Source organism: Pseudorasbora parva, chromosome 11 (assembly GCF_024679245.1).
Source record: "Pseudorasbora parva isolate DD20220531a chromosome 11, ASM2467924v1, whole genome shotgun sequence".
NCBI lineage: Eukaryota > Metazoa > Chordata > Actinopteri > Cypriniformes > Gobionidae > Pseudorasbora > Pseudorasbora parva.
Window position 1 is genome coordinate 40,464,243 of NC_090182.1, and position 19,228 is coordinate 40,483,470.

The 19,228-nt window shown below is 39.7% G+C and overlaps 1 protein-coding gene across 1 annotated transcript; it reads left to right on the top strand.

Moving 5' to 3' along the window:
• The first annotated feature begins 7,267 nt into the window (after positions 1–7,267).
• On the top strand, positions 7,268–19,184 carry ccng1 (cyclin G1). Its single transcript, XM_067457960.1, has 6 exons — positions 7,268–7,446; positions 8,589–8,852; positions 8,970–9,223; positions 13,678–13,756; positions 13,832–13,942; positions 18,143–19,184. The coding sequence occupies exons 2-6, from the start codon at positions 8,589–8,591 to the stop codon at positions 18,332–18,334; spliced, it is 900 nt and encodes a 299-aa protein (XP_067314061.1). The 5' UTR covers positions 7,268–7,446; the 3' UTR covers positions 18,335–19,184.
• Positions 19,185–19,228: the final 44 nt, after the last annotated feature.

The following is a 19,228-nucleotide window of genomic DNA, read 5'->3' on the forward strand; positions in this document are numbered from 1 at the left end:
GTGTTTGCCTCTGATGCCTGGAGAGAGGGGTCTGAGTAAGTGTGCTCCAATACTGTAGCATTATGGCACCTGGCAGACAGTATGTTGGCACGGCCGAGGATACAGAGACAGATTGAGGCTGACACAGCAGACCTTCACTTGGCGAATGGCTGGCACTGCCTGCTGTGCGGATCAGAGCAGGCCTCTATGACACTGCACTCGGGGGGGCCTGTCACCCTTTTGGAAAAAAGGAGTGCTGTTAGATTTCAATTCTGGTCACCGGATGGTAACAACAACTGTGGAAAATCTTTGGAAATCCATCACAGTATGAAGCCATATTCTAAGTGTCATCTAGGAGCCAAGTGCATCACAAAGAAATTAGGGCATTTATGGCAGGCTCTTTCCTTAAATTTAGACATAGAGTGTGACTATATGTACAACTCTAACCCCCAGTCTCACAGACAAAATGCATGTTTAAGCTGGTTTAACTGAAAGCAACTTGCATCTTAAAATATATCAGTGCCATTGTTTTGTCTCTTGATGCACACCAGTGATGTTTTTTTTTCTTTTTCTAAGGCAAGTTTATAAAAGTTACTCCTAAGGCCTTATTCTGGCTTAATCTAAGCCCTGTCTGTGAAATTAGGTCTAAAAGTGTCAAATCTGATCTGATTGGCAAGGATGAAAGATATATTTTCTCATATATTTCTGATTTGGATCTCAATAAATAATTCTTATGAATTTTGAAAACAGTTGTGCTGCTTAATTATTTTGTGAAATGATGCATTTTCAACATTCCTTGATGAATATAAAGTTCAAAGGAACAGCATTTATTTGAAACAGAAAACTTTTGTAACAATATTACAAAAATTATCTTCATCATTTTCAATCAATTTGGAGCTGACTCTAAAGAGGGCTCATGGGCTGGAACTGGCACTGGAGCGGACTCTGGAGTGGGCTCATGGACAGGAACTGACACTAGTCTGTGCTAATGGGCTGGAGGTGAGACTGGTCTGTGCTCATGAGCTGAAGTGAACTCTGGAGCGGACTCAGGGGCTGGAGCCAATGTGTGTGTGGTCCAAACACACAATGGCAGAGCCATTAGGACAGTGCAACGCTCTCTGGGCTGAGTGCTGGTTCCACTGGAAAAGACTCTGGAATTTCTCTCACTGGAACGGATTCTGGAATTTCTCTCATTGGAACAGATTCTGGAATTTCTCTCACTGGAACGGATTCTAGAATTTCTCTCACTGGAAAGGACTCTGGAATTTCTCTCACTGGAAAGGACTCTGGAATTTCTCTCACTGGAAAGGACTCTGGAATTTCTCTCACTGGAACGGATTCTAGAATTTCTCTCACTGGAAAGGACTCTGGAAATTCTCTCACTGGAACGGATTCTGGAATTTCTCTCACTGGAACGGATTCTGGAATTTCTCTCACTGGAACGGATTCTGGAGTTTCTCTCACTGGAAATGGACTCTGGAATTTCTCTCACTGGAAAGGACTCTGGAATTTCTCTCACTGAAAAGGACTCTGGAATTTCTCTCACTGGAAAGGACTCTGGAATCTCTTTCCTTTACCTTTAATGAGCGGTCAAGATATGGAGTCATGTAAGCCAGTTGTAGAAAAGTCCTTGTGTGTTCCTCAGGGGTTCTTTCCTGTTGTTCCAGGCAAGGCATGCACACTGCTAAGTCTATTATTCAGTCTTTATTTTTTTGGGCCTGTTTTCTGTCGCGGTCAGGGGCGTGGGACTGGGGGGATAAAGGGTACTGAGTAACCAGGGCCCGAGGCAGGGGGGGGCCTTAGAAGTCAGTTTTCTATACATACACAAACATGGTACGGGGGCCCAGCAAGATGGTTTGTACCCAGGGCCCAAAATTTGGTGCTACGCCCCTGGTCGCGGTTAGTGGCTGTAATGAAGTGCACCACAAATACTCAGACTGACTTTTAATCTAAAATTAAACACAACAAACAGGAGAATAAATTGGAGAAATAACAACTACAAACACAACAGCGCTTAACAATACAGAACCAGCAAAAGATTGAATGTGTGGGCTTAAGTAACGCGGGGAAACATACTTATTATTCATTATGATAAGACACAGGTGAATAGGCTGAAATAAGACAAACAGAAAAAACTAAGTCAAAGAAAAATAGCAACTAAACACAATGACTACTCAGGGTATGCTTACACAGCGTTTTCAATTGAAAACGATAACCTTAAATGCGTTTTGGCCATTAATTTACATAACAACAGCGTTAAAAACTGTGACATCATGCGCAAGCGTATTACATGTCACCTGGCATACATAATATTTTACCAGGTGCCTTTTTGATAATTTTTCGCAAATCCGTATGAATGGGGATCGTTTTGACAGTGTTGTCATCTGTTTTTGTACATGGCTGTCCTGTTAACATATCCTAAGACAAGACCCTGACAGATAGCCTACGAGAAACATGAAATACATTATTTTTCGTATTGTACACTATTTACTTAGCCTGACGTGGTCATACTCAATTCTAGTCAGAATATGAGTCTGAAACTGCTCCATTGGGCTGTGATTATGGGGCGTGTTTCAACCGAACTAGGGAAGACCTCAATTGGACAAACCTACAACCAATCAGAGCAACGAAGGGACGCATAACATTACTTGTCAAATGTCAACAGAGCTCAACTGCACTGTGATGCCAAGTCCGCGTTTTTTCCGCGGGTTCTTTTCTATGTCTGCGGGTTGAAGCGACTATTATGTGATATATAGACCCTGGAGTGCGAATTTTAGCAGGCAACATTGCCACAATAACACACATTTTACCCCCCAAACGCCATTTTTTCACCGGAGAACCCCCCTAGTAGTTGCCGCGTTTTGTTGTAAAAACTTGGCAACCCTGTCTGCACGCGCGCTGAAATCAGGCTGGAATATACGATCTTTGCCAAAGTTGTAAAATAATTTAATGATACACAGAGTACTTACCCAACATGATCATCATTTCTGAGAGAAATTGTGATGGTGAATGCATATACAAACAAGCTCTCCGTTTAGGATTCAAACAAATATAATCCAAGCCCCTTTGACGACGTGCATGATTACGCTACTGTTGATCATCTGTCCGTCATCGTCTAAAGCCCGCCCTGATGATTTCATTGGTCCGAACAGTTCGGCTGGCATCCAGGCTACTATTTACTATATGTATTTCTGTATATTTACCCTGGAAATAGTAAAAAGACATAAGCAACGGTTTTAGTTACGCCATTTGACGACAGTTTGTAGACGACGTTTTGTTCCTATAAAGTAGCCTAACGTTTTCTTAACGTTCTCTGAATTTTTTTTTTTTTTAAAGTTTTTTCTTGGTTATGCAAACGTCGAGGACACATTACATTTTAGGATTTTTGCAAACATTATGGGACTGTATTTGAATGTTCTCTGAACTTTCTAAATCAAGTTAACATTAAAAAACGTAGACAAATGAAAACAATTTAGGAAGAACAAAATGAACAATTTTGAAACATACTTATGAACAATTTTGTGCTAACGTTTTGAGAACATTATAAATACTATAGATAACTTTGAACAACTATTATATTAACGTTACTGGAAGAATGTCTGTAATAACATTGAGAACACGGGCTAGAACGTTACCTAAAGTTATGATGACGTTCCCTGTCAGCTTGGAAGGCCATGATTACTCAGGTTTACCTGCTTTGCTTCCCTCACTATGCGCACTGTCGGGTGCTATCAGATCAGCCATGTTTACGTCAAGCATTTTCAGTTCAGCCATGGCCTGGAGTCTCAATGTCATTTTGCCAAGCTTTCCAGCAAAAAGAGGGCTACAGATGAATCTCAATAATGAGCCATGTGCTCCAAACAGCAGGATTCTTGTATGGCTTCCTGTTCAAGCTGTGACTGTGAGTATGCTTGCTTTGCCACCCAAACAAGGCTACAGGGGGCTTAAGTATGTGCCCCATTTTATAATAGAGGATTATTTAAGTATATGAATATTCAATCAGTAGGAAATAATTAAGCATTCTTAAATTAGACCTGCATCTGATAAGCATATTGATCAGCCATGGTCTGCAGGATACTGTACACTGATCCATGTGCAGAATACAGTATGATCCTTAATTATAGCTATAATTATGCCTGTTTAACATTCCAGATCTATCCATTTATTGCAGGTTGTCCATGGACATATATGCATGAAAATGTACATTTAAGGGAATCGAAGATACATTTTGCATTTCAAAAAGTTAAGGAAAAACGGACAGAAATTATTTTCAGTGTCTTATTTAAAACATATTCAATTTTATTAATTCAGTGCTTGCCAAACACAAGTTACTTGCTTTTTTAATAATTTAATGAAAAACAAAAACAGATTTCTTTATTGTTCGTCAACCATGTTACTTGTCAATTCTATTACATACTTTCAACATTGTTACGCTACCTTGTTAACAGAGTTTGACCGCAACTGAGTTGAATTTTTTTTAATTTACTTTTTAACCCAAAACTTAACTAGCATAAATAGCACATGGTGACACTAATAAAATCATTAATAAAATACTTTTAAACGACCCACTGTGTGATCAGTGAATAATCCTGTTTCCCTTTTGATGTTGTGGTTACAATTTTACAACTCTTGTTGTAAGAACTTTTTAGATGAAAATATTTTCTCAGAGAGAACACACACCTTTCAGTGCTTCAGATCTTATCATTGAGGGAATGTGACATAATTTCCTGTATCCTACATAGTTGTGGGAGATAATCCCACTAATGTAGAGGAAAAATATTAGCCGGACAAGCCAGACCCACATCAAGATGTTTGGTCTGGAAACTCACCATTGACAGCTCAATCTGAGGGGCGGATAAACGGTTGTCTTTCAAAGTCACACCTCTGCACGCGATAGGATAGCGCTACAACCAACCAGAGCAACGAAGTTGAAGCGGAGCTAGTTAAACATTCGCCGTATCCGGTCGGCAAAACGCTTAACACATCTTCCCCTTTTAAGAATGACTTCAGTGCCGTTCTTTGTTCTTTTCTCAGAGAAAAACTTAACTCCAAGTCTTCCAGAGTCAAAGCTGATTCTAAAGACCACCGTTCGCCAGTTTCTGTGTTTACTAGAAGCACGCAAACGCAGCTCGGCCATCGTCATTATGGCCCACCGATCTATATGTGATTGGCCTGACCAGAGTTTGGTGTTTACAGCTCAGAAGGGAAGGGTATTGAGAGTTGCTAGACAACACTCGCGGGGATATTAGATTTGCTGCCGCTAGAGTGCGTCTAGAATTCTAGGCTAGCAAAATATGGTAAGGCAACAGAATTGACACACAATTTATGAGCATGCATTTTTATAAGATAAAAGTTATTTTAAAACAATTTAAGGTTGTAGAATTGGGAAAATTACTATTTGGGGCTTTTATAAATAAAATAAAAGTTAAATAAAATACAACCTGAATTCCAGAGAAGCTGGGATGCTTTTTTTTTATTTAAATAAAATGAAAAATAAAAAGACTTTCAAATCACACAAGCTATTATTTTATTCACAATATAAGATAGATAACATACAGTGCAAAACATCATCAAACGATTCAGAGAAACTGGAGAAATCACTGTCTGTAAGGGACATGGTTGAAGAATTTTACTGGATGGCCGTGGTCTTCGGGCCCTCAGATGACACCGCAGCACTCATTGCCCTGATTGTGTCAATGACATTACTAAATGGTCCCAAGAATACTCCCAGAAACCACTGTTGGTAAACACAATCATCTAAACTAAAGCTCTATTCTGCAAAACGGAAGCCATTTGTGAACATTATCCAGAAGCGCTGTCATGTCCTGTGGATCAAGGCTCATTTAAAATTGACTATTTCAAAGTGGAAAATTGTTCTATGGTCAGACGAGTCCAAATTTGACATTCTTGTAGGAAATCATGGACAGCACTACAGAGGACAGAGACCTTGTTATCAGGTCTGATGGTATGGGTCCAACAGAGGACGGAGACCCTACAACAAGAATCATTAAAAAAAATCCAGGAAATATTATATTGTTACATGATGCCTCTAACATCTTGTGATCCATGACAATGAGTAACAAACCATTTGAAAAATAACGGCTTTGGACACCAAATGTACCTGCAATTATAGAATCACACATTTATTATACATTCAAACATCCATTCAAGTGAAGAGGTTGAAAGAAAAATGGCCTCTCATGCTGTATTCCTTCACAGCCCATTAACCGGCATAAGCTAGAACTACTTTCACATAGCTACAAACCCCTCATCCTTCAGCTCGGTTTTGTAACTGGGCACACTGGGTTAAAAGGATCTCTAGGGAAAGCTTGTGAAAAAGGCAGCAGGCTCTGGGGGATCTCTCTTGAATAAATTGAGTGCTGTCTGTAAGGCAGCTGCATCTGAGCTGTCAGGTTGTCATGTCATCTAATTCTAGAAATAGCTGTGAGGAGGGTTAGGGAAAGCGGCAGTAGGATTATCCATGTTTATAAGAAATGCTTAGCATTCTGGTATGAAGCATAAATGCTCTTTGCCACGGAAAATGTCGATTTCATCCCAGGCTTTTGGTGTCAAGGTTTTTGCAGTTTCGTGAATCGACTCGGGTGGTTATGTTTGGCGCCATCTTTTGGTACACAAACATTAAGCAGCCCATGCTAGAAAATATATTTCACATCAGTACAGGTCTTAGTTCTTCTTTCTGATTTCTTAATATTAATATAATAAAGTTCTAATATTTGACACTTCTTGTTTTCTTTTCTTAGAATAAGTCTTATTATTCTTAGAATATGTCGTCTTTCAGTGCATTTGGATTTGTTTTTAAACTTGTATTTGTCGTATTATGCATTTGTGTATTTGATTGTGTGTCTGACGATTAGAGAGGCACAGTCACAGTGCATATTTATGCTCAGATGTTTTGGTTAACTGTTGTTTAACCTTCTGGAACCTTCTGGAAAGGTTTCTCAAAGACAATAGAAAGAGGCATTGAATAGACACATTTGGTGGTGATTTAATACTTTAAATACTTGTTTGTCTGTTTCTGTTTATTAAATAAAACGCTTTTACTTGATTGTGTGTGTTTTTAGAGATTTATAACTGGATCGCAACATTCTTTACTTCACACAGCGCGACTAAAACCACGCCTCCGTCTGCCTGGTGGGGCGGGGTCAATGCATGCAGACAAACCTAAGCCAATAAGCGTTTAGAAACACGGAGCTCTGTGTCAGCACTGCCCAATAAGGTGATCCTATGTTTGGATATGGACTTTCTCAGAGTATATAACATGGAGGAAGCCTGCGCGTCATTGCCTGACGCCAAGGGTTGGGGTGTGCAAGGCGAAGAAGTTATCTTGCTTTAAACTTACATACTTGCAACTTTCTTTTTTATATTTAGTAACTTTATTGTGTATTTTATTTCATAAAAAGCTAAGCTTTATACAAGTTTTTAATCCGATCATCAAATCTACAAAAGGTAGGCTATACATAAATGTATTAACAGTATTTCAGGTTTTATAAATTAAAGCGCAGTGTAACGTTACTTGTCGCATTACGAAAATATTTTTCGAGCTCTAATATACATATCTTTTGAGCTGAGGCCTGATCAGGCCTACAAATGTTCTCCACCAACGTAAAACCTCAGTCAGTGTAACTTTACGTACACTAAACGTAAAATATGTGGCTTGGAAATACGTTAAACTGTAAATGGCATTTTATATTGGTTTAAAGGTTACGCTAAAGTAAACTGAAACACAACAAAATGTAGTTAATCGGCTTTAACTTAGCGCAAACATCGTGAACCCACTGGTGTGTGGACATGCCCGGGCATGACCAGCGGATCTCGCGCACGGTTACGCACGAGTCTGGGGTGGCGAGCTCTTACGCCATTACGCTACGCAAGAAAATAAAGAGCACATTGTAAACATGAGCAAATTAGCTTTGTATACTTGGGTTTACGTGTATTAAAGTACTTTTATATACAGTTTCATAAGCCTGAACATGCCTAGACATGTAGACGCTCGTTCTCAAAGCGCTCAAGTTGAACACTTGTATTAGCTTAACTTGCATTGTTACAATAGTATCGTGTGACGTCCGTAAAGGGATAGGTCTACCGAAAAAAATGTAATTTACCCTCAAATTGTTCCAAACCTGTATGCATTTCTTTCTTCTGCTTGACAAATATATTTTGAACAATGTGGGTAACCAAACAGATGATAGACTTCATTGACTTCTGTCTGTATGTATGTAGCAGAGTAATGGCTCACATTTAGGGTGAGTAAACTATTGACAAGCCTAAGTTTTGGGCAAACTATCCCTTTAATAAAATGTGTAATAATATTTTTTTAATATGCTGAAATCTTTTGTGAACACTCGTTACATTATGCAATAGGTGTATTGTGATTTTACATGATTTATATTTATACTAGTAGTGCAGAGGTCAGATGTGTTCAGCTTGTATTTGCAGCCCACGTTAAATTGTCTCTATGGAAAACCATTTAAAAAGCATTCTGCATGAATCATGTTATCCACAATGTACAATTTCTGTGCCGTTAACTTTTAACAGTGCTTTGATTTTGTATTCATCCCTTTCATATGCTGTTGTTATTATAATTTCAGATGATTGACCAGGTTACCGGAGCAGGAGTTTTGCCTTTTGCAGTCCAGCTCAAATCTCTTCTGGACCAAGAGGCCAGATATCAGCCCAAACTCAGTGGACTCAGAGTCATCGAGTCCGCCCAGGATAATGGTCTGAGAATGACTGTCAAGTTGAGAGACTTTCAAGTGAGAGAGCTTCTTTCCTTGACACGATTTTTTGGCTTCAGTGCGGAGACCTTCTCCCTCGCCGTGAACCTTCTAGATCGATTCCTGGCTGTGGTGAAGGTATGTGCGTGTGCTTTCTGGATAAATTGACATGTTTGTAATGGGGCCTAATCATCTCAGTATTTGACCTCCTGAGTATGAATCGCAGATGTTTTATGTTGAATGATTTTTCTGCAGATTCAGCCCAAGCATCTGTCCTGCGTGGGTCTCTGCTGCTTCTACATCGCCGTGAAGACTTCAGAAGAAGAGAAGAGTGTTCCTTTGGCCAGTGACCTCATCAGGATCAGTCAGAATCGCTTTACGGTCCATGACATGATGAGGATGGAGAAGATCGTTCTGGAGAAGCTCTACTGGAAGGTCAAGGCTCCAACTGCCCTTCACTTCCTCAGATTCTTTCACTCGCACATTCAAGAGAAGGTGGACGCAGAAAGGTGAGTGGCTCGACTTTGTGTTAGGCTTGCTGTGGTAGTCGGTGTTGCTGGTGTTACCAGTGTTCAGGCACAACACCGGTTACATCACTTTCCCACTGTGGCACTGCCCCAAAAATGGTAATTTAATTCAGTTACAAACAGACAATCTAAAAACTGAACGTGTCTGCTTAATACAGCAAGCCGAATGAGTCGCAGCACACTTTCATTTAAGAGTGAGGTGGTGATTTATACGATGATTGCGGAAGATTTGGTTTCAAATTTAAACTCAAAAGTGCCTTTTTATTTGAGTTTGTCATTTAAGAATAATAGGCTAATGAACCCACCATTCAAGCAACTTTCCCAAAATTGGTGCTAATTCTAAACCGAAAGTAAAATGTGCATGGCATTTAGCTACTACTGTCATTCATGGTGCGTGGCCACTGGTGCGTTTTACAGTTAATTCCTATGAAAGCTTGTCTTTCATGCAAATTCATTGAAAACACTTGCACTGCTATGACTGTCCCAAGTGGCTGTGTGCATTTAACTTTTGTTTAGAATTGGCGTTTTAAAAGCCCCTGCCGGTGATGCTGTTCACGCTGTTATTGGCAATTGTCACGTATCGATTTACCATTGGGAAAGTTTCTTCACTGGCACAAGCTTACTTGTATATATGTGATTCTCATAAATTATATTAGATCATTTAAGCTACAGGCAAAACGAGTCAATGCCGGTTCTGAGTAGTTTTGAGATTTTCACAACTTGTTCATTTAAGCCCTCGTCTAGTGATCCCAATGCTCCAACTGGCTATTAAACATCTAAAAGTATCTATTTGTATGTTTTCTGGGAAGTGTACCTTTCCTATGTTTTTATGGACAATCTCATGAGTGCTAACTGACAGATCTTGTTTTAATGTTAAAGGTAGGGTAGGTAAGAATGATCTAAAAACACTTGTCCAAATTTGTTTAAACTTTCTTTCTATGGCAATGCATAATTAAAATGTAAGTACTCTGAAAAAGAGAGTATAAAACTCGAGTGACTCTAGACTTTTTAATCTGGAATAAACACCGCTCATTATTTTAGTTTGGGACGAAACAAGGGATTGGCTGGGGCAACTGTCTCTCTCTCGCTGCTATGGATACCATCGCTTTCGCTACAGGATCCGCCCACATGCACGCGGCACGAAACCTAGGAAGAGCAAAAGCATTCGTTTCACAGGCGAACACTATTTGTCATGACACCAGGTTTTGCTGTCAGGTAATCTTTCATTTTGATTATACATCTTTTTTTTTTGGTTTTTCATGAAGCATGTTAGCACACGTAGCTGCCTAATATAGCTAACATAACATTACTTGGCATAAAGTTACAATGTTATACACTTAGCCATTAGTAGAGATTATAAAAATACTCAATATGCTTAGCTCAAGTTGATCGCTGTCGTGTTGAATTTCGCAAAATGTAACTTTAGATAACAAAATGCATGTGTAAAAGCTAGTACACTGCATCCAGGAACTTTTTTTTTTTTTTTTTTTTGAACTAAGTTAGCTTTAGCTACTACTGATCAACAACGCTTTCATCATGGAAACTCTTACATGCAAAACCCAGTATATGTTATGAATCTTACACGAAATTCATCTTCATCACAGTATAACTGATGTTATTGGGAAAATAACATTTTTTTTGCTACCCGTTTTCTTTGCCATATAAATATAACTAGCTCGTTACCAAATCAAACAAAAATATATTTTAAACTTTACTAGTATCGGTATTCTAGTTTGATAGTGAGTACTAAAAGACATCTTATTTGTTTATATTCATACTAATAAAGTTAGATTTTTATTACATGTGATTCTGACATGATGTCCCTACATGCACACTGCTTGTCTGAACGAAATAATGCGTCTTCCAGCTGAGCGGCCGGTGTAGCACTTGTTTTGGGGGCGTGACTTTGGAAAGAGCCCAGAAGGAAGAAGGTGGAGTGAATGGAAATGAGCTGTCTTTAAAACTGTCGTGAGGGGTCTACAGATCTCAATTTTCTCAATTTTTCTCAGTTCTCAATTTTCTTTTTCAGAGTACTTGCATTTTAATTGTGTATTGATATATAAAGAAAGTTTAAACAAATTTTGAAAAGTTTTTTTTTTAACCAATACTTGCCTACCCTACCTTTTAACTAAACAATTGTGGTATCATGGAAATTTATATATATTTGTCCTATAGATATTTGGTGTTGACTTGAAGTGTGTCAAATGTTGTTTTACTACCGGGGAACGAGTTTTGTTTTTTGGGGAACCTTCAGAAATCTTTAAAGGGGGCGCATCATTAAAGTCAGACACTTTCCATTGTTAAAAGTGTTAGTTTACCCCAAAATGTCATTAATTACTTGCACTCATGCCATTCCAGACCCGTAAGATATCAGTTCATCTTCGGAACACAAATGAAGATATTTTTGTTGAAATCCGATGGCTCAGAAAGGCCTACACTGACACAATGTCCTTTCCTCTCAAGACCCATAAAAGGCACTAAAGACGTCGTTACAAAGTCCATCTTGCTACAGTGGTTCTACAATCATTTATTGTGCGCAAAACCAACTAAATAACGACTTGTATAGTGATGGCCAATTTCAAAACGTGTCTTCCTGAAGCCTCAGATTAATGAATCGGCATTAATGAATCGATTGATGATTCACTACACTGATACATAATGGTCCGAAGCTTTACGGAGTGGTGTTTTGAAATCAGCCATTACTATAAAAGTCATATTTTTTATATTTTTTTGCAAACAAACTATCTTTGTAGCTTCATAAAATTATTGTAGAACCACTGGAGTGAAATGGACTTTGTAACGACGACTTCAGTGCCTTTTAATTGTTTTTTTTTTTGTTTTTTTTAAGAACTAACCTTTTAAATGCTATAACCGGGTCTCTGGTGCATCTAAGCCTGACGTGGTCATACTCAATTCTAGTAAATAAGAGTCTGAGACGGCTCCATTGGGCTGTAATTATGGCGCGCGTTTCAACCGAACCAGGAAAGACCTCAATTGGATAGAGCAACGAAGCGACGCACTGTCAAAAGTCAACAGAGCTCAACTGCACTGTGTTGCCAAGTCCCCGTTTTTTTCCCCGTGGAATGTTTTCTATGTCCGCAGGTTGAAGAGACTCTTATGTGATATGGACTCATGAGTGTGAATTTTAGCAGGAAACCTTGCCAAAATAACACACATTTTACCCCCGTATCACACATTTTACCCCCCAAACGTCATTTTTCTTTTTCCTGGAGAACCCCCCCGAGAAGCTATTGTTAAGGGCTAGTTGGCAGGTTTTGTTGTAAAAGCTTGGCAACCCTGTCTGCACGCATGCTGGAATACACAATCTTTGCCGGTGTTGTAAAAAATAAATAAAAAATATAATGATACACAGAGTACTAACCCAACATGATCGTTTTTGAAAGAAATTGTGAAGGTGAATGTAGACACAACAAGCTCTCCGTTTAGGATTCAAACAAATATAATCCAAGCCCCTTTGACGTGCATGATCACGTTGATCATCTCTCCGTCATCGTCTAAAGCCCGCCCTGATGATTTCATTGGTCCGAACAGTTTCTGTTCGGAGATAATTACTCCTCTATGGAGCGAGGCCAGACCAACCCGCCCGACCTAAAACATTTCTGGGCTGGGCTAAGTTCGGCTGGCATCCAGGCTAGGTGCATCTAGCAACCCAGAAACTGTGAAAAGGACAAACCAGTAACTTTGTTTTGGCAAGCCTTTCTCTTCAAGCCGCTCCGATTTCTCTCCTCTTATGATGTAGGAAGGGTAGTAATATTATCTATATTACAGCCCTGAATTTGCACGTTTCCACCCATGGCCCTGACAATGTTCCGTGTTAGCATAGTTTCCGACCTCGCCTTTTTTTTTTTTCTCTGTGCATTTTCTCCACCATTTTTCTATGGACATGCACAAACTGCTTTCTCACCCCATAAAGGTGGCTATACATGATATAAAACTTGATCTGTGGGGCATGTTGAGCTAAAACTAAACGGATACTGGGGACATCAGAGACTTATCGTACATTTTGTAAAAAGGGGCATATGTTCCCTTTAACTCTGGTTTTCTCAATTAACTTTGCTGACTCTATGAACTTAAAACAGATTTAGCGCTGTGATCACTGCTCTAGAAATATTTCTTGTTAAACCTTTGGGCTGCTTATTTCTGTGAAAACGGACTTTTTTTTTTAAGGATTCATTAAATAAAGTTAAAGTGTCCATTTATTTGAAGTGAATCTTTTATAGCAGTGAGACTGTCTTTTACAGTCACTTTTGATCAGTTTAATAAACCCTTGCTGAATAAAATATTAATTTCTGAAAGTAAAAATTCTTCCTGACCCCCATGTTTGAATGATAGTGTATGTTTCTTAAAAATAACAATAACCTGTTTTAAATTGTGTAGTTGGCCTACTGCAATAACGTTTCAACGTTTCTTTTCAGTAAGTGGATTCTGAACATTGAGAGGCTTGAGGCTCAGTTGAAGGCTTGCCATTGCGCGTTTACTTTCACTAAAATGAAGGTAAGCTGTTTGGACCATTTTGCAGTTCCATTTTGAAACGGTGTATTTGGAATTTGACTAATTCTGTTCCTACAGCCTTCCCTGGTTGCTTTGTCCCTTCTGGCCCTGGAGATCGAGGATCAGCATGCGTGTGAGCCAGTTCCAGCTCTGAAAGAGGCTCTAGATGCGCTACAGGAGAGTTTGTCTGTGAGTTTACTTTAATTTGGTTTCAGCTGATTTACTAATTTCCACAAATGGCTGGTTCGTAACCACCATTGGAATTTTCTGGCTTTCAGTGTTTTCACTATTAAACGGTAGGGGTGCTATTAAAGCAGCACTTGGTAACTTTTGCTCTCGGGGTCCCCCTACAGTTTGGAAAAAATAATGTCCTCAACTATTGTCATAAGCTGTCATCCTACAACAGGGGATGCCATCGCGCATACATTTGTTGACATGACAACCCTGATAGCCCTGAACTAGTGATGCGTGGGTCGTCTCATAACCCGCGGACCCCGTATGTTTATTTAATGGTCGCGGGACCGGGGCGGGTTGTAAAAATATATACAGTGGTGCGGGGCGGGCCAAATAACTTCATAAAAGCGTCCCTGCGGGTTGGTGCAGCACTAACAGTTCCCCTGAACACTGCAGGAGCACATGCAGGTGTTCTTCTGGCGGCGCATGTGAAATGTCTTCATCCCAGGTACAGTCAGTGGCAGATGTTTCAGCATGTCATATGAATATAATTTCATGGGTTTTATTTTTTTCAAACGCCAAATAATCGCGATGCTCATGTTTACAAGCCAGCGTCATTATAGTAGTCTATTGGTTAGCCTACTGTTTTACATAATCTATATGATACTTCAGTTCAATGTTTGAGTGGTAGGTAATCACCGTAACAAGTATGACAGCATCGGTCGGGCACGCCTCCTTCAGCTCACGCCGACGAGCAAACACTGGTCCAATGTTGATCCTCGTCCTGCCTTTAATCCGATCACTTTTTCGTTTCCTCTTATTGCTTTCCTCTAACAAAACCTTTTCTTTTTTATTTGTCTCTGCTGCTTCGGACATGACTATATTATCCGACGAACAAAGTTGGGCTCGCACGTCCGAATTTAAGGAAGTGTGGGTGTTGGTGGAAGTGACGTATATGCCGTAAAGCAGTCGAATTTTGTAGTTCTTTTTTTTTCTCGGGTTACTACCCGAAACCTGAAGTTTAAAAGTACGATTAAAAACGATACAGACCATGTCAAGCTATGGCAGACGTGTCATTCAACCTATTGTAAGTCGATGTATCATCACAAGAGTCTTGAAAATATATTATGAAGGTTCAAAAGTTACCTAGTGCTGCTTTAATATGGGGCTCCAGTATCGCTAGCAAAGCATCAAACTGACACTTTGAATCGGTCGGTCTTGATCCCGCTTGATAAGGAGGGGAAACTCCTCTCTACGCGATCGCAGGAGTGGATGAACAATATCTCCTCAGGACAAACAAATCATCCTCACTAGACGTCACTTTGTCTTGTTTTGCGTTTTTTTTCCCCCCGTAACGCATTCATTAATACGCATCGGACTCAGTGTGCAAGGTCTCTGTGCGTGACACATTTTTCGGATTATGAATACGAAAAAACGCATGCGACAATATCGGACTCAGTGTGCAAAGACCTTAAGTGTGTGTTCCACGAGACTTGGCTCTAAAACGACGATTTTTGCAGCTTGTTACAAGCTGTCCCCAGCAATAAATATGAAGCTGGCTGCACAGTATGCAAGCCCTTGAAACTGAGATCAGTGCTAAAGGGGACGAACTCAGACATATGTAGGGTTAGGTTGTCTGTACTAGTTTTGTGTTGGGAATATGGATGCAAAGTTCTGTCATCTATCATTCATAAGTATTTTGATATCAGTTTCTGAGTTTATTTAATGTTTCTATAACTGAATCAATAAAAATAGAATGTTTGAGAGTTTCTGAGATCATTTATAATGCTTTTAGTAATGCGTCGTGTTGGTCTTAAATTTCACTCATAATGGTCTTAAAAGGTCTTAAATTTAACTTACTGAAACCTGCAAGAACCCTGCTAGTGTAAGTTCACCCTTAGGCCGAGTTCAGACTGCACTATTTTTAAACTGGTCTGTTCACTGCTCTTTTCACACTGCATGACTATCTGGGGTAGGGATGCGCGATATACCGGTACTGGAAAAATACCGGTATATATTTTATTTAAAACGGTACGATATCATGATTTGGCACATTTCGGTATATGCTGCTTTTCCGAAGTTCACCGCTAGATGGCAGCGCGCTACCCAAACTGACCCGAAACAACCGGCAAATGTGACAACAACATAGACGGACAAAATGGATAAAGCAGTTGAATCTCACTCAAGATGACCAAAACGAATTAATAAAGAGAGGAGTAGAAGTGACATTTGTAATGACTTTGCTCATTAAACTGATGAAGAACCATCAAACCCAGCCAAGAAGCATCTGTCACTTTTTTTTGACTTTGAGACTTCTTAAGAGATCGACAGGTCAGTGGATCATTCAAACCATCTCATTTAGACATTTATTTTCCTTTAACACTGATCAACGCACACACATAGCCTAACATAAGATCGAATATCAAAATCTCCAGCTTTCGTTTCAACCAATGACATTTAGATCTCATTATATTTGCACCCGTACTATTGCACTGTTTACATTCGCGTTAGACACAACCGCCTGTGTTTATGTGAATACTCACTAAAGACGGACATTTGTACATAATTCTGTGTATTTGACTGTTTAAGGAAACTTAATGTGTAATGTGCGAGCGTGACTAAGTGACAGGCGTGTGTGTGTGTGTCGGTCGTATGAGCTCTTATCTCCTGTAACTGTTATTACGAAATGCTATAAAATCTCTTGCGTGTTCAAATGATTTCCGTTCTCCATCCCGAGACGAGCGTGAAATGTTGAATCGGATTATGCAGATTGCTTTAGTGTAGTGCAATGTCTTTTGAAACCAGAAGCAATTTGCTAATTTTGAGAGATTTTTGCTGAAATTATTTCTCACAAGAAAGTTTTCAAATGACTGATTTGATGTGATAAGCTTTGCTGAATAATTTACTAATAAACATTTGTGGTAATTTCCCACTTTATAAACTCAAAACTTGCATAATTGTTCTCATTCGCGTGCAATATACCCGCGCTAATATCAGACCTTGTGGTATCGATTTAATATCGGTACTTCGGTATTAGATTGTGGTACCGTACTGAAGCCAAAATTGTGGTATCGAGCCATCCCTAATCTGGGGTATCATTCAGTCACTGCTGTGTTCACACTGACCGACGGATCAGCGACAGGAGGGTTCACACTGCATGACTGTACCGGAGGAATAATCACTGTCAACTCTCTGGTGTGCAAACTACGTTTCCCAACCAAACACGCGTGCAACGTGACAAGTAAACAATGCAAGATCACACGAGTCAGACCAGAGTTCTCACGCGAGGATGATTAAAATGAAAAACTGCAGAAAGTTTGCGGTCCAAATTGTCTGTGCGCTGATTTGAGGAGAAAAAGGCGGAGGAAATTGTTGGTGTTACTACAGAGTTTGAGGTAAATAAATAATTTTGCAATGTTGCTGCATGACGTGCAAATGTTTGTGCATATTCTGGTCTATAACTCCTCCCTGAACCTCCTGCGGCCCTGTATCTCACACTCATGAGCCGTCGGTCATCGCTGATGTCAATTTTTTTTCCTTTTTTTTTTCAGTCAGAACACAGCAGGAGTTTGAATCTCCAACAGGTCCAGATATTTAGCATGCCAAATATCTCGCGGGCGTCGGTGACTAGTCTGCGATTCTCTCTGATCGCATCTTTGATCCTTCACACTGCGTGATTGTCACTCACCTGCACGAGCACCGATTTGCCTATGATTTAGGGCATTTGTCGGAAATTGTGCAAAACCGGCAAGTCAATTCCACCTGGCAGCACCGTAATCTTTCTTTTGTTTCGCCATGTTTGGAAGCGGTGTACAGAAGAGCTTCTGTGCTCCTATCTGCAGACACAGATGGACAGAAAGGAAAAAACGAAACTTGCTAGTCTTTGAAATGTCGTAGACATGGTGTCATGGTGGACGACACCCATACAAGACAAAACTATAGATTGTGTCCTGCTGCCTATTGTAGCATGTCGTGATGCGTAAACATCAAATGGTGGCAAAATCAGGCTGATATCGTGTAGTCTTAACCCAGCTTTAATCTGAGAATGCAATTGCAGAACTTCTGAATCTGATGAGATCATAAGTGTATCAAAAATGTGTAGTTAAAGTTGCACTGAAACTGAAGTAGCGACCGATCTTTTCTAATATATTGCATAAAAACTTAAGTTTAAACATTGAGGTAAAGGGTCATATGTGGTTTGCTCTTGTGTTTCAGGTTAAAGCCGGAGACCTGGCTTGTGTGAGGGAGCTTGTTGCTAAATGCCTGGCTGAATACGCCACCACAAAGTGCCTGAAGCCAAATGGCCAGAGACTGCGTTGGATGATTTCGGGTAGAACTGCCAGACAACTGAAGCCTAGTTATTACAAGATTGCCCATCTACCCACGATTCCTGAATATGCTTGTTAAGTTAGTGTTGAGTGTCCATAACTGAACAACTTAACGCAGTCCTATGGAAAACTGCGAATGGCGCAATAATTTTAGTCTATGCTATGGGCACCCAACACTAATTTCTTTAAAGTGCTTAATTTCTGCTAACTTTAATTCCTTCCTCAGTCTTTATGTTCACTATGACACCTGCCGTGATTGTATTTTTTATTTTTAACATCCGCACTGGCTCAATCTTGATTACTAGTCAAGGGTGGGTTTGAGCAAGTTTATCAGATGGGTTTCAACTGGTAAGACTTGACATGTACAGTATGTTCATTTGAATCGGCGCAAAAAGCGCTGGTTGTTTAAAGCAATGAAGTATAGAACCGCCTAGGTCCTCAGTCCACTGTGTGGAAGAGGAGGGAGAAGGGTTTTGAGATTCAAGACAACAACAGAACCAAGAGATCAGGCCCAAAACCCTTAACTCCCACCCTAGGTTGTCCGCTGACGTAATGCACACTCCTACCCAAGGTGATGAAAATGAGATGTTTTTTTTTTTTTTCTTTCTTTATTTTGGCATTCTGCTTATCTGGATGGCTATGGAAATGCAAGTTTTAACTTGATTTAATGCCTCTAAGAAGACAAGAGCTAATTAATTACTAACTGACCAGGCTGAAGCTTATTTTGCATTTGGTTATTACTGTAAACATGACCATTTGTTTTATACCTGGTATAAATTAAACAAAAATGAGTGGTACAAATAAAACTGTTGAAATGGACTGAATTTAATGTAAGTGGCTCATTTTGTTGTGGCTCGAATCTGGAAGTTGAGCATTTTGCAAAATTATGTAGTTGAACCTTTCAATAAAACCTTATTGAAATGTGACAATCTTGCTTGTCTGTGGTGTTTGAGAAGAGACATTTAATAAGTGC